Consider the following 14744-nt stretch of genomic DNA (forward strand, 5'->3'; position numbering starts at 1 on the left):
GGATAACCAGTTTTCCCAGCACAATTTATTGAAGAGACTATCCTTTCCTATTGTGTGTTCTTGGCACCTTTGTTGAAGATCAGTTGAGCATAATTGCATGGATTTATTTCTGGGCTCTCTATTCTAGTCCATTGGTCTGTATGTCTGCTTTTATGCAGTACAATGCTGTGCTGATTACTATAGCTTTGTAGTATATTTTGAAATCAGGTAGTGTGATACCTCCACCTTTGTTCTTCTTTCTCAAGATTGGTTAGGTGATTTGCATTTTTTTATGATTCCATATAAATTTTAGGATTGTTTTTTCCATTTCTCTGAAAAACGCCATGTGAATTTTGATAGGGATTGCATTGAATCTGTAGCTTTGAGTAGTATGGACATTTTAACAATATTAATTCTTCCAATCCAAGAACGTGGAATATCTGTCCATTTATTTGTGTCTTGTTCAATTTCTTTCGTCAATATCTTAGAGTGGCAGTGTACATATTTTTAACCTCCTTGGTTAAATTTATTCCTAAGTATTTTTGGTGCGATTGTAAATGAAATTATTTTCTTAATATCTCTTTTGGATTATTTGTTGTGAGTATATAGAAATGCAACTGTTTTTTGTATGTTGATTTTGTATCCTGCAACTTTACTGAATTCATTTATTAGTTCTAACTGGTTTTTTTTGGTGGGAATTTCGGGTTTTTCTGTATATAAGATCATGTCATCTGCAAACAGAGACAATTTTACTTCTGCCTTTCTGTTAAGGGTACTTTTTATTTCTTTTTCTTGCCTGATTGGTCTAGTTAGGACTTCCTTAATTATTAAGTTGAATAAAAGTGGTGAGAGTGGGCACCCTTGTCTTCTTTCTGGTCTTAGAGGAAAAGGTTTCATTTTTTCACTGTTGAATATGATGTTAGCTGTGGGCTTATCATTTATGGCCTTTCTTATGTTAAATTTTGTTGAGAGTTTTTATCATGAAGGGTGTTGAATTTTGTCAAATGCTTTTCTCCATCTCTTGAGATGATCATGATTTTTATCCTTTATTTTGTTAATGCATTGTATCACCTTTATTGGTTTGCATATGTTGAACCATCCTTGCACCTCAGGTATAAATCCTATGTGATCACGGTGTATGATCCTTTGGATGTGCTGTTAAGCTGTTGAATTCAGTTTGCTAGTATTTTGTTAAGAATTTTCATATCTGTTTTCATCAGGGATATTGATCTGTAATTTTCTTTTCTTGTAGTGTCCCTATGAGGCTTTGGGATGTGGGTAATGCTGGCCTTGTAAAATGAGCTTGGAAGTATTCCTTTCTTTTCAATTTTTTGGAAGTGTTTAAGTAGGATTGGCATTAATTTCTTAGATGTGTGGTAGAATTCACCAATAAAGCCGTTAGGTCCTGGGATTTTCTTTGTTGGGAAGTTTTTGATTATTGATTCAATCTCCTTACTTGTTATTGGTCTGTTCAGATTTTCTGTTTCTTCATGATTCATTCTTGGTAGCTTGTGTGTTTCCAGGAATTTGTCCGTTTCTTCTAGGTTGTCCAGTTTATTGGTGTATAATTGTTTATGGTAGTCTCTTATGATCTTTTGTATTTTTGTGGTATCAGTTCTAGTGTTGTATCTTTCATTTTTAATTTTGAGTCGTTTTTCATAGTCTAGCTAAAGGTTTGTCAATTTAATCTTTTCAAAAAAACTCTTAGTTTCATTGATCTTTAATATTGTTTTTCTAGTTTCTATTTCATTTATTTCTGCTGTGATCTTTATTATTTTCCTTGTTCTGCTAACTTTTGGTTTAGTTTGTTCTTTTTCTATTTTCTTAAAGTATAAGTTAGGTTGTTATTAGGGTTCATTATTTTTTCTAAATGTGGGCATTAATTGCTATAAACCTCCCTCTTAGAACAGCTTTTGCTGCATCCCAAAAGTTTTGATATGTTGTGTTTCGATTTTCATTTGTTTCAAAATATTTTTTTGATTTCTCTTTTGATTTTTATTTGACCCATTGGTTTTTCATGAGTGTGTTATTTAATTGCCATATATTTATGAATTTTTCAATTTCACTCCTGTTATTCTAGTGTCATACCATTGTGGTTGGAAAAGAACTTTATATGATTTCTGTCTTCTTAAAATTTTTTTTTTATTTTTTTTATTTTTTTTATTTTTTTTAAAGATTTTATTTTTTCCTTTTTCTCCCCAAAGCCCCCTGGTACATAGTTGTGTATTCTTCGTTGTGGGTTCTTCTAGTTGTGGCATGTGGGATGCTGCCTCAGCGTGGTCTGACGAGCAGTGCCATGTCCGCGCCCAGGATTTGAACCAACGAAACACTGGGCCGCCTGCAGCAGAGCGCGCGAACTTAACCACTCGGCCACGGGGCCAGCCCCCTGTCTTCTTAAAATTTTTAAGACTTATTTTGTGGCCTAACATATGATCTATCCTTGAGAATGTCCCATGTGGCTTGAAAAGAATGTGTTTTTTGTTGTTGGATGGAATATTCTGTATTCGTCTGTTAGGGCCATTTGGTCTATAGTGTTGTTCAAGTCCAAATTTTCTTTATTTATTTACTGTCTGGGTGATCTACCCGTTCTTGAAACTGGAATATTGAAGTCCCCTACTATTAGTATATTGCAGTCTATTTCTCCCTTCAGTTCTCTTAATATTTGCTTTATATATTTAGGTGCTCTGATGTTGGCTGTTTTTGTATGTTTACAATTGTTATATCCTCTTGATGAATTGACCTGTTATTATTATATAATGACTTTCTCTGTCTTTTGTTACAGTTTTTGACTTAAAGTCTCTTTTGTCTTATATAGCTACAGTCATCCCTTCTCTCTTTCGGTTGCCATTTGCATGGAATATCTTTTTTCCATCCCTTCACTTTCAGCCTATCCATGTCCTTAAAGCTAAAGTGAGTCTCTTGTAGGCAGTATTTAGTTGGGTCTTGTTTTTTTAATCCATTCAGCCACTCTGTGTCTTTTGAGAGAATTCAGTCCATTTACATTTAAAGTAATTATTGATAGGTAAGGACTTACTGTTGCTATTTTCTTCGTTTTCCTACTGTTTTGTAGTTCCATTGTTCCTTTCTCTGTCTCTTGCTGTTTTCTTTTGTGATTTGATGACTTTTTGTAGTGGTGTGCTTTGATTCCTTTCTCTTTCTCTTTTCTGAATCAACTGTAGGTTTTTGCTTTGCAGTTACTATGAGGCTTATCTAAAACATATTTATAATAGTCTATTTTAAGCTGATCACGACGTTGATCACATCCAAAAACTCTACCTGTTTACTCTCCCACCCTCACATTATATCGTATATCCATTAACAAATTATTGAGCTCTAGTTATTTTAAATACTTTAGCTTTTAGCCTTCATTTTAGAGTTAATTGATTTACACAGCACCATGATTTACTCAGTATTAGAGTATTCTGAATTTGGTTATATGTTTACCTTTACCAGTGAGTTTTATATTTTCATGATGTTGTATGACATTAATTAGTGTCCTTTCATTTCATCTTAAAGAACTCCCTGTAGCACTTCCTGTAAGGCAGGTCTAGTGGTGATGAACTCCCTCAGCTTTTGTTTTGTTGGGTAAGTCTTGGGTAAGTCTTTATCTTTCCTTTCATTTTTTTTCCTTTTTCCCTCTAAATCCCCCCAGTACATAGTTGTATATTTAAGTTGTGGGTCCTTCTAGTTATGGCACATGGGACTCCGCCTCAACCTGACTTGATGAGTGGTGACATATCCACACCCAGGATCTGAACCAGTGAAACTGTGGGCGACTGAAGCGGAGCACGTGGACTTAACCACTCAGCCAGGGGGCCATCCCCTCTCCTTTCATTTTGAATGATAGTTTTACCAGTAAAGTATTCTCAGTTGGTGGTTTTTTTGCCATCAGCATTTTTTTTTTCTTTATATTTTTGCCAGTTTACTTTTGGAATAGATTCTTAGAAGTGAGATGAGTGAAAGACCTCCTTTTTTTTTATTATTTATTTTTTTAAATTTTTGAAAATTTTTATTAAGTTTTGATAGTTTACACCCTTGTGAAATTTCAGTTGTACATTATTGTTTGTCATCATGTTGTAGGTGCACCACTTCACCCTTTGTGCCCACCCTCCACCCCCCTTTTCGAAACCCTGGTAGCCACTAATCTCTTCTCTTTGTTTACGTATTTAACTTCCACATGTGAGTGGAGTCATACAGAGATTGTCTTTGTCTGGCTTATTTCACTTAACATAATTCCGTCAAGGTCCATCCATGTTGTTGTTAATGGGACAATTTTATTCTTTTTTATGGCCGAGTAGTATTCCATTGCATATATATACCATGTCTTCTTTATCCAGTCATCAGTTGATGGGCACTTAGGTTGCTTCCATGTCTTGGCTATTGTAAATAATGCTGCAGTGAACATAGGGGTGCATAGGACTTTCAGAATTGCTGACTTGAAGTTTTTTGGATAGTTACCCAGTAGTGGGATGGCTGGGTCATAAGGTATTTCTATTTTTAATATTTTGAGAAGTCGCCATACTGTTTTCCTATTGGCTGCACCAGTTTGCGTTCCCACCAGCAGTGTATGAGGGTTCCTTTTTCTCTACAACCTCTCCAACATTTGTTACTTTTTGTTTGGGTTATTTTTGCCATTCTAACAGGTGTAAGGTGATATCTTAGTGTAGTTTTGATTTGCATTTCCCTGATGATCAGCGATGATGAACATCTACTTTGTCTGATACAAGTACTGCGACAGCTGCTTTCTTTTGTTTGCCATTAGCTTGGAGTACCATCTTCCACCCCTTCACTCTGAGCCTGTATTTGTCATTAGAACTGAGGTGCATTTTCCTGGAGGCAACAAATTGTTGGATCTTGTTGTTTAGTCCATCTTGCCACTGCCTTCGGCATTTTCAATGTATTACCCCATTCTTTCCTGGTCTGCAAGATTTCTGCTGAGAAATCCACTAATATTCTTTTGGGATTTCTTTGTATTTGACAAGTTGCTTTCCTCTTACTGTTTTCAAAATTCTCTTCATCTTTGAGAATTTGATTATAATGTATCTAGGTGAAGATCTCTTTATATTTAATCTATTTGGGGTTTTTCAGGCTTCATGAATCTGGATGTCCATTTCCTTCTGCAGATTAGGGGTGTTTTCAGTCATTATTTCTTTAAATAAGCTTTCTCTTTCTCTCTTCATTTGGAGATTCCCTCAATGCGTTTATTATTTCACTTGCTGATGTCCCATATGTCTTGTAGGCTTTCTTCATTCTTTGTCAGTTTTTTTTCTTTTTGTTCCTCTGCTTGGGTAATTTCAAGTAACCTGTATTTGGGTTCAACACAACTCTGTTGATTTTTTTCTTCACCTTGATCGAGTCTGTTGTTGAACCTGTCTGTGAAGTTTTTTTACTTTAATCATTGTGTTTTTGAGGTCTAGGATTTCTCTTTCTTTTTTTCTTTTTTTCTTTGTAGTTTCCATCTCTTTGTTGAACTTCTCATTTTGGTCATATATTGTTTTCCTGATTTTGTTTAGTTGTCTGTTTTCTCTTATAGCTTGTTGTGGTTCTTTGAGATGACTCTTTTGAATTCTTTGTCTAGCTGTTCATAGAACTCTATTTCTTTAGGGTTGGTTACTGGTGCGTTACCTTGTTCCTTTATTAGTGTCATGTTTTCCTGATCATTTGTGTTTCTTGTGGCCTTGTTTTGGTGTGTGTGCATTTGAAGAAGTAGGCACCTCTTCCAGTCTTTATACTCTAGCTTCTGCAGTGAAAGCCCTGTACCATTTAAGCCTGTCCAGAGATTCTAGGTGGGCTGTTGTTGGAGTCTGTGGGTGGACCTGCTGCTGGAGCCTTTAGGCAGGTTGGTCTTGTGCCTGGGGTCAGGCCTAGAACCTGGGTTCACTGGTGTGGGCCTTATGCTTGGGTCCATGGGGCAGGCCTGGTGCTGGGGATTTCAGTGTTAGACCTGAAGCCTGGGTTCGCGGGGCAAGCCTGGAACCTGGTTTCTTGAGAATTGGCCTGGTGCTGGGATGGGTTTGGAGCCTGAGTCCACAGGGGCTCCTCTGAATCCTGGGTTCGTGTGGGCTGGCCTGATGCCTGGCGTTACTGAGGCCAACCTGGTGCTGGGGTTTGCGGCAAAGTTGGGTGCTCACGTCACTTTTCTTCCCCCATTGGGTAGGTGTCTCTTTACATGCTGAGTTGCCTGGGCTTGGAGGTCAGGTGATGTGGGTAATGTGAAATTGTTTATCCTACCCTCCTCAATGGATCTGGTTTTATTTCTATGCTCCACCCAAGTGCTATAATTGCTTATCTAGAATCCTTAGCTCTTGTGAAAGTATTTTCATGCGTGGATTATTGTTTAAATTGATGTTTCTTTGAGGGAATGAGTGCAGGGAATGAGCCATCTTGTTGATGTCACTCTTGTGTCATTTAGTTCAACCTCTTTAATAAAGGAGGAAAATGAAGTCTAAAGAGCATCCAAACAAGTATACTTCATAGAAGTTGTTAGTTGTAGAGCTAAGGTTAAAAATAATTTCTCCTGACTATTTTGTGTTCTATCTTGCTGATTATTTCTGTTATTCAGAGTTTTTTTCTATAGTAATTAATCCCAACTTTCTCACACTTGTTCCCCTCCCACCAATTTTGCAAATGTTTATTGTAGAATATCTGGAAAATACCAAAAAGCAAAAAGAAGATTAAAATAATCTGTTACCACCATTCAGAGATAACCAGTGCACAGCATTCTAGTATTTGTTTTATATGTTCATCATAAAATATTGTGTTTGTAGTCTGTCATTTCACTTTATGTGTTTTGATTTATTTGTTCCTGGTCATGAAAAACTCTTCTAAAACTAGGTTATGTAAATATAAATAAATAAATAAATAAAGATATATATTTTAATTGTTGTGCTATTCTGCACCTTGTGTTTAGCTGAGTGTATGCATATTTGGAAAATTCATAAGGAATTAATTAACATGGAATTACTTGGTGAAAGCATATGAACATTACCCAACATTTTTCCTATAAAATATGAGGTGTTTGATGATGTCTGATAACAATTTTATACATACGTGCATGTGCTCTTACAATTACTAAATGGTTATTACAATTACTGTTATGTTATTTGATTAGATCAGTGCTTTCTGACCTTTTTTCACACTGTAGCATTCTGTGCTGTTCATAGAAAATGATCATAATTGTGTGGCATGCTAAGGAAAACTGAGATGGTTGTCACCCTGCTTTGTTACCCTAGGGCTGGCCTGGCTAGCCAGGCTGCTGAGAGGATCAGTATTTTGGCCACTTGTGAACCCTGGTTGGAAGCTCTGAATTAGAGCACAGTGATGTTTAGGTCCTAGGTTATTTCCCACGTTTTGTGTCAGATTTTCCCTGTTTCTCAGAATACACTGTATAATTTGGTCTACCAATATTGCAAATATGTACAATTTATCATGTTTATTGTTAATGGACACTTAGGTGTTTTGCAGTATTTGTAATTATAGATAGCGCTATGAATGTAACTTTTGGTGGAAACAAGCACTTATTTCTCTGGGGTGTATACCTGGGAGTGGAATTCCTGCATAGTAGAATAAGTACACATTTAATTTCATTAGATAATGATTTCCCAAAACAACTGTGCAATTTTACATTCCCACCAGCAACGTGTGAAGTTTCAGTTACTTCATTCCCGACAGTACTTTGTATTATCAGTTCTTTTTATTTTAGTCATTCTTGTGCGTGTGTAGTGGTATTTCATTGTGCAATTCTCTGATGACTAATGATGCTGAGTGTATTTTGTATGCTCATTGGCCTTGTGGATGATTGTTTTTTTTTTGTAATTGAACTTTTTATTTTGAGATGATTGTAGATTCTTATGCAATGGTAGAAAATAATAGAGTGATTCCCTCTACTGTTTATCTGGTTTCCTCCAATGGTCTGATCTTGCAAAATGATAGTAAAATTTCACAACTGAAATATTGCCATTGATATAGTCAAGATACAGAACATTCCCATCACCACAAGGACCCCTCATGTTGGCCTTTTAGAGCCACACCCATGTCCTTCCCACTTATCCTCCTCCTCTTAACCCCTGGCAACCATTAATTTATGTTTCATTCTATAATTTTGTTATTTCAAGAATGTTATATAAATGGAATCATGCAGTGTGTAGTCTTCTGGGATAGGCCTTTTTCACTCAGCATATTTCTCTGGAGATTTATGACGATTGTTTCATATATCACTAGTTTGTTCCTTTTTATTGCTGAGTAGTATTCCATGGTATTGATACACTGCAGTTCTTTAAACCATTCACCTCTTAAAAGTCTTGGGTTGTTTCCTGCTTTTGACTATTATAAACAAAGCTGCTGTAGAAATTTGGGCACAGATTTTGTGTGAACATACATTTTCATTTCTCTAGGATGAACACCCAAGATGGCAATTGCTTGGTCATATGATAGTTGCTTGTTTAGTTTTTTAAGAAACTATCAAACTGTTTTCTAGAATTGCCGTGCCATTTCACATTCCCCCCAACAATGCATGACTGATGTAATTTCTCTGCATCCTTGTCAGCATTTGGTGTTTTCAGTATTTATTTTAGCCATTCTGACAGTTGTATAGTGGTAGCTTATTATGGTTTTAATTTGTATTTCCTTAATGGCTATGTGCTTATCTGTCATTTGCATTCCTCTTCAATGAAATATCTGTTTATATCTTTTGCCATTGTCTAATTGGGTTTTTTTTTTTTTATTGTTGAGTTTTGAGATTTCTTTACGTATTCTAGAGACTAGTCCTTTGCTGGATATTTTCTCCTATTATGTAGCTAGTGTTTTTGTTTTCTTAGTAAGTCTTTCATAGAGAAAAAGTTTTAATTTTGAAGTGTAATTTACAATTTTTCCTTTTATGAATTGTGCTTTTGGTGTCATGCCTGAGAACTCTGCCTAGCTTTAGATCCCTGAGATTTTCTCCAATTTTTTTCCCTAAAAGCCATGATCCATTTTGAATTAATTTTTATATAAAGTGTGGGACTTAGGTTGAGGTTAAGGTTTTTTTTTTTTGTTAGCCTATGGATGTCCACTTGCTCCATCACCATTTGTTGAAAAGGCTGCCGTTCCTCCTTAGGATTGCCTTTGCACCAACATCAGTTGGATGTATTTGTGTCCGTGTGTTTCTAGGTTCTCTATTCTAGTTCATTAATCTCTTTGTCTATCCTTCTGCCAATATCACAAAGCCTGATGCTGTAGCTATATAATAAGTCTTGAAATCATGTAGACTTATTCCTCTCACTTTATTCTCTTTTTCAAAGTTGGTTTAGCTCTTATAGTTCCTTTGCTTTTCTACATAAATTTCAGGATAATCTTGTCTATATTTCCAAAAAGCTTTCTGGGATTGTGATACAAATTGTATTAAACCTATATATCATTTTGGGGAGAATTGACATCTTTACCATGTTGAGTCTTGCAATCCATGAAGATTTATTGACATCTTGCATTTCTTTCATTAGCATTGTGTAGTTTTCAGCATAGAAGTCCTGTATGAGTATTGTAGATTTTTCCCTCAGTGTTTCATTTTTTTGAGGAGTTATAAATGCTATTGTAATTTTAATTTGTGTCCATGTGCTTATTGCTCTTATATAGAAATATGAATGATTTTTGTATGTTTATCTTGTGTTCTATGGCCTTACTGAACTGCCTTATTAGTTCTAGGAGGGTTTTTTTGGTTGTGTATGGCTTGGGATTTTCTATGTAGACAATCAGGTCATCTGCTAGGTACAGTTTTGCTTCTTCGTTTCCAGGAACAGAGGGGATTTTTTCTTTCTGTAACTACTTGAATGTATAACAGAGTACCAGACTCTGCCCATTGTTACGTCTAAAATGAAAGAGACATTACATTCCAAAACATGAAGATACTAAGAGACCATTTGAACTGATAAGATGGTTGAGGAACAGGGAGTAATTGAAAATGACACCAGTGTTTTGTTCCTAAGTAATTAGGTGGATGTGCTGCTATTATTACTTGAGGTAGGAAACTCACAAGTAAAAGCATTTTAGGGAAATATAATGGGTTCTACTTTGGACATGCTGACTTGTTTGATGCCTGTGGTACATCTTTGTTGACGTGTCCAATAGACATTTGAAGTGAGGATTAAAAATTTAGGGGAGAGATTGGAGTTAAATAGGAATTACTACTTTGAGGTGATAGATGATGCTATGGAGAGAGTATATGTAGAATGAGTAGAGATCTGAGTGAGAAATGCGTCCTCTTCCTCTAGGGTAGCATTTACCACACCACCGTATTTTAGTTTATTGTTTATGTGTCAATTTCTCTATCAAGATTTTATGTTCCTTGAAGGCAAGGATCAGATCTTATTCATAATTGATTTTCCTGTCTACGGCATAATTCTTAATAACAGTTTAATTGAATGAAGTAGGAAACGGTCAGTTTCAGGGGCTTCAAGGGGGTGGAGTAAGAAAAGAACTGAGAAGAGGCCATTAGGTTTGTTCATTCCTGACCTTAGGGGAAGTGTTATCTTTAGAATGGTGAGGAGTGAATGGAGAGTTCTCTAGTCTTCTCCAAGTCAGTCTTGCCCTTTCTTATACCTCCTCCCTCATTCTCTAATTGTGTTGTTCTAACTTTTGTTCCTTTGATATATTGTTTCATTGTGATGGAAAAGTATTCCTTGCTGGTGATGTGTGAGAATTCTACTATTCTCGTAGCCCCTTCTCAATGAAACTGCTGCCTACTCCTATATTAAACCCACTCTTTGCTAAACTTCCAAGGCACTTTTATCTCATATTACTAACACCTAATCATTCTTGAATATCTCCATATCTTATCATATCATATTATGATTCATATTCTTTTTATTTCCTATAACATTAATAGTATACTTAATAAATACTTAGATTTCATGTCTTGATTTTTTTTTGGTGAGGAAGATTGGCCCTGAGCTAACATCTGTTCCTAATCTTCCTGTTTTTTGCTTGAGGAAGATTGTCACTGAGCTAACCTCTGTGCCAATCCTCCTCTATTTTGCATGCAGGATGCTGCCACAGCATGGCTTGATGAGCAGTGTATAGGTCTGTGTCCAGGATCCCAACCTGCGAACCCCAGACTGCTAAAGAGGAGCATGTGAACCCAACCACTATGCTGCCTGGCTGGCCCCTCATGTCTTGATTTTTAAAAATTGTTACTAAGTTATCTCGGGGCTTTTTTGTTTATTTGTTTTGTTTTAATCTAGAAACCCTTCTTTTTAAAGTTCGTGCACAAAAAGCCCTAAAAACAAATATGTTTTCAATCTAAATTTTAAAAATGTCATGAAGACTCATAGGTTATATTCTTTATAAAATAGTTCTGTGATAAAATTCTGTGATCCTCTCTACAGGAACTTGTTCCTGTTTCTGTGTTCTGGTAACACACAGTACCTACCTATATTATACTAGATTCTCAGTGTTTGTTTTTCAGATTTTTTTTTTTATGGGCTCCAGTAGGCTAGAAATCATTAATTTTATTTTTTTACTTTTTGTATGCCTAACGTGGTTTTTGTCACGAAGTAGTCATGTTTGAATGACTGAGAATTTCTATGGTTTCTATCACTGAGGGTCTCTAACAGCCAGGCTGATAATACCTGTAATGTAGTTTTGTTTTAGCATTCAGTTTCTATTTGATTTGTACTTTATTTTTTCCATTTAAAGATATTTTTTATCTTTCAGTTTAAGAATTTTTTAAGGCGTTATAAATATTTACCTCAGCATTTGGCGTTTGCTCATCACGTGACCCGTGTTATCATTTCTTTGTGTGTATTTTACCCATTAGACCTTCAGTCAAAGTGTCTTCTTTTCTGTCTCAGAAATTGTGTTTTCCTAAAGTAGCCAGTAAAAGACTAGAGTTTTCACTTTCATTTTAAAATATGTGCTATTTTTCAGGAGCTTCCACGGAAGAGCTAGTTTAAGTGGGAAAAATTGGTTGGATTAAACAAAAAAGCCTTTCTCTTTCCAGATTGCAGCAATTCTCCGGAAACGAAAATTAGACTATTATTTACACAAGCTGCTCCCTGAGATCCTACAATCTGCGTCGTTTCTGACCGCTAATGGGGCCTTATATATGGCTTTCTTTTGCATTTTAAGGTTGGTACTCAGAATCGCCACTGGAGGTTAATTCACATTCCTTTGTTGAAACTGAAACAGACAGATGTTGATAAAAATGTGTGGGTCACTGATTGTATGTTTTTTTCTTTGTGAAATGACATTTATCTCAAAGAAAGCTTATAAAATCGAGTTGTGGGCTTCTTGGTCTAAAGATGTAATATAAACTTCAAATTATTGCTGTGATTATGTGGTAAAAGTGCTTTAATGTATCAGACATTTTTTGAGGCCTGCTCTATTTACCAAGTTGTTGATAAGGATTTCTTAGCTTTTCCATTTCATAAATCAGGAATTCAGACCAGCTGTCCATGATACAGGTTAGGTCCATATGCAGCAAACAGACTTTAAAGGGACTATAAAATGCTCTTGTTTATATGTAAAATAGTAAGTTAACTTCTGGCATATCCTACTGATGAAACTTTTGTTTCTGATTCAGTCTTACATACATTATCTGTCACAGGCTTCATATAATATACATGCATTTAGAATTCATTTCTTAGTGCTGTGATATACCTAACATGTTTATTAGATACTTACTTTTTATCTTTTTCCCCATTGATTGTTGAAAACCCAAATGAGTTTTTTTTTTTTTAGTCTTGTCAAGTTAAAATAGTAACTTCACATTATCCTTGTATTGGTGTTACCCAGTTAGTGGTGCCCAGAGTAGTTCTGCAGGTATATTTTAACTGCAATTAAAATATAATTTCCAAATCTATTTTACAGATGTTTTTCCCTTAGAACATTATTATTTATAAGCTTAGATTATGCAGAATACAATTTATAAGGTTTATGATATTGAGTACAGCATGCCTTTAAATTGACTTAAAAATCTGTGTAAGAAACTCTTTGTCATGTGGTCCCTGGAAAGTTTCTAATACTTGTTAAAGCTCTAAAAATAAAGTTATAAGATAATTAGGTTCCAAAAATTGCAATAATAATAAATTGCTATTACAGCATCTTTCTTTATGTTCTCTGAGCCTGTTTGGTTAAGTATGGAAACATACAATACTTGTAATAAAGTAGCATTCGTGTGCCTCTTGTAACTGACTCATTGAGTTATTTTCCTTTAATTTTTACCCTCAGTCGCTTAAGTCCTTTGTGGATTTTATATTGGAGGAAGAACCCCCTCCTGTCTTCTCACGCAGAAGGTTTCTGATGTCCTTCACTTTGGAAACACCCAGATTATGTATGCTCAGTAGATTTTCTAATTCTTTTTTTTTTAAGGTTTTATTTTCCCTTTTTTTCCCCAAAGCCCCCTGGTACATAGTTGTGTATTTTTACATGTGGGTCCTTCTAGTTGTGGCATGTGGGACGCCGCCTCAGCATGATCTGATGAGCGGTGCCATGTCTGCACCCAGGATCCAAACTGGGGAAACCCTGGGCTGCCTAAGCAGAGCGTGCAAACTTAACCACTCGGCCATGGGGCCAGCCCCAGATTTTCTAATTCTTTTAAAGCTAAGCTTCAATTAAAAAGCTCATTTCCTCTCTGATTCTTCATCCTTATCTGTATGTATTTATATTTCTTCCTATAATAATGCATCATTTAGCAATTGACCAACTTTGTTCAGATAATTTCTTGTAATTTTTATGTACTGCTTTTCCCTTTTTTAGGAACATGTCTTTGAAAGGAAAAAAAATCAGCCTAACATCTCCAAATTTACTTTTTTACTTTTCCATTTAAAAACCCAAACAGCTAATGACCATTTATAATGTGTGAGACACTATGCAGATTCTTACTTTCAAGGGACTTATTCTAGTAAATGAAAAATGGTATAGATATAATTAAAAAATATGAAATACTTTATTTAGTAAGTGCTGTAAGAGAAAGTTATCAAGGGCTGTAGAAGCAAAGAAGGAGAGACATTTGTTGAATATCTATCATGTGTTAAAAAATAGTAATTATAATAGTAATAATTGTAATAACAGCGAACATTTTCTGAGTACTTTCTCTGTGCTGTGCATGGTGCTGGGAATATCTCATGTAGTCCTCATGGCAGCTCTCTGAGATAAGTAATATTATTATTCCCATTTGATAGATAAGGAAACTGAAAACATAGAGGGTTTACATAGTGAGCAATGTTGGATCCAGGCAATGTCTGAATGAATATGACTGACTAAATTATTGGAAGGAGAGACCCCTATTAGTTTGCTCTTGTTGTAGTCTGAACAAGAGATGGTGAGGGACCTACCTAAGGGAGGGGCAGCAGGTTGGAGAGGAATTTGAGAGAGAAATTGTATATGGAAAAATGTAAGGGAATGATTTAATGTATAGGGTACGGGAGAAGGAAAAGCCAAGGATGTCTCAAAGTGTCACACATAGGTGGTTGTTGATGCTTTAAGCTAGGAAAATAGAGGAGAGAGAACAAGTTCACGGGGAGAGGGGAGAGAGACAATGAGTTTGGTTTTGAACATGTTGAATTTGAGGTGCTGTGAGCCATTTAGACAGAGGGTGGATTGAGAAGGGGAACTTTTTCTCTATTCATAATAACTGAAATCACCAACTAGAAATTTCACACAAACATTCTAAATTTGAATTACAGGAAGATACTTGGAAAATTCTACTCATGGAGTCCTGGCTTTGGTGCCGCTCTGCCAGCATCTTATGTGGCCATTCTAATTGAAAGAAAAAGCAGGTAAAATTTTACATA

The 14744-nt window shown here is 35.6% G+C and overlaps 1 protein-coding gene across 2 annotated transcripts in view; it reads left to right on the top strand.

The window, feature by feature from the left end:
- TMEM135 (transmembrane protein 135) overlaps positions 1 to 14744 on the top strand; it is a 231776-nt gene that overhangs the window by 22499 nt on the left and 194533 nt on the right. Inside the window, exons 2-3 of one of the 2 annotated variants that reach the window (XM_046685943.1) lie at positions 11951 to 12078; positions 14637 to 14729. In XM_046685943.1, the coding sequence (XP_046541899.1) occupies positions 11951 to 12078; positions 14637 to 14729 (221 nt within the window). The remainder of the gene's footprint in view (positions 1 to 11950; positions 12079 to 14636; positions 14730 to 14744) is intronic. The other variant, XM_046685944.1, reaches the window with a different exon arrangement.

This window comes from Equus quagga, chromosome 14 (assembly GCF_021613505.1).
Source record: "Equus quagga isolate Etosha38 chromosome 14, UCLA_HA_Equagga_1.0, whole genome shotgun sequence".
NCBI lineage: Eukaryota > Metazoa > Chordata > Mammalia > Perissodactyla > Equidae > Equus > Equus quagga.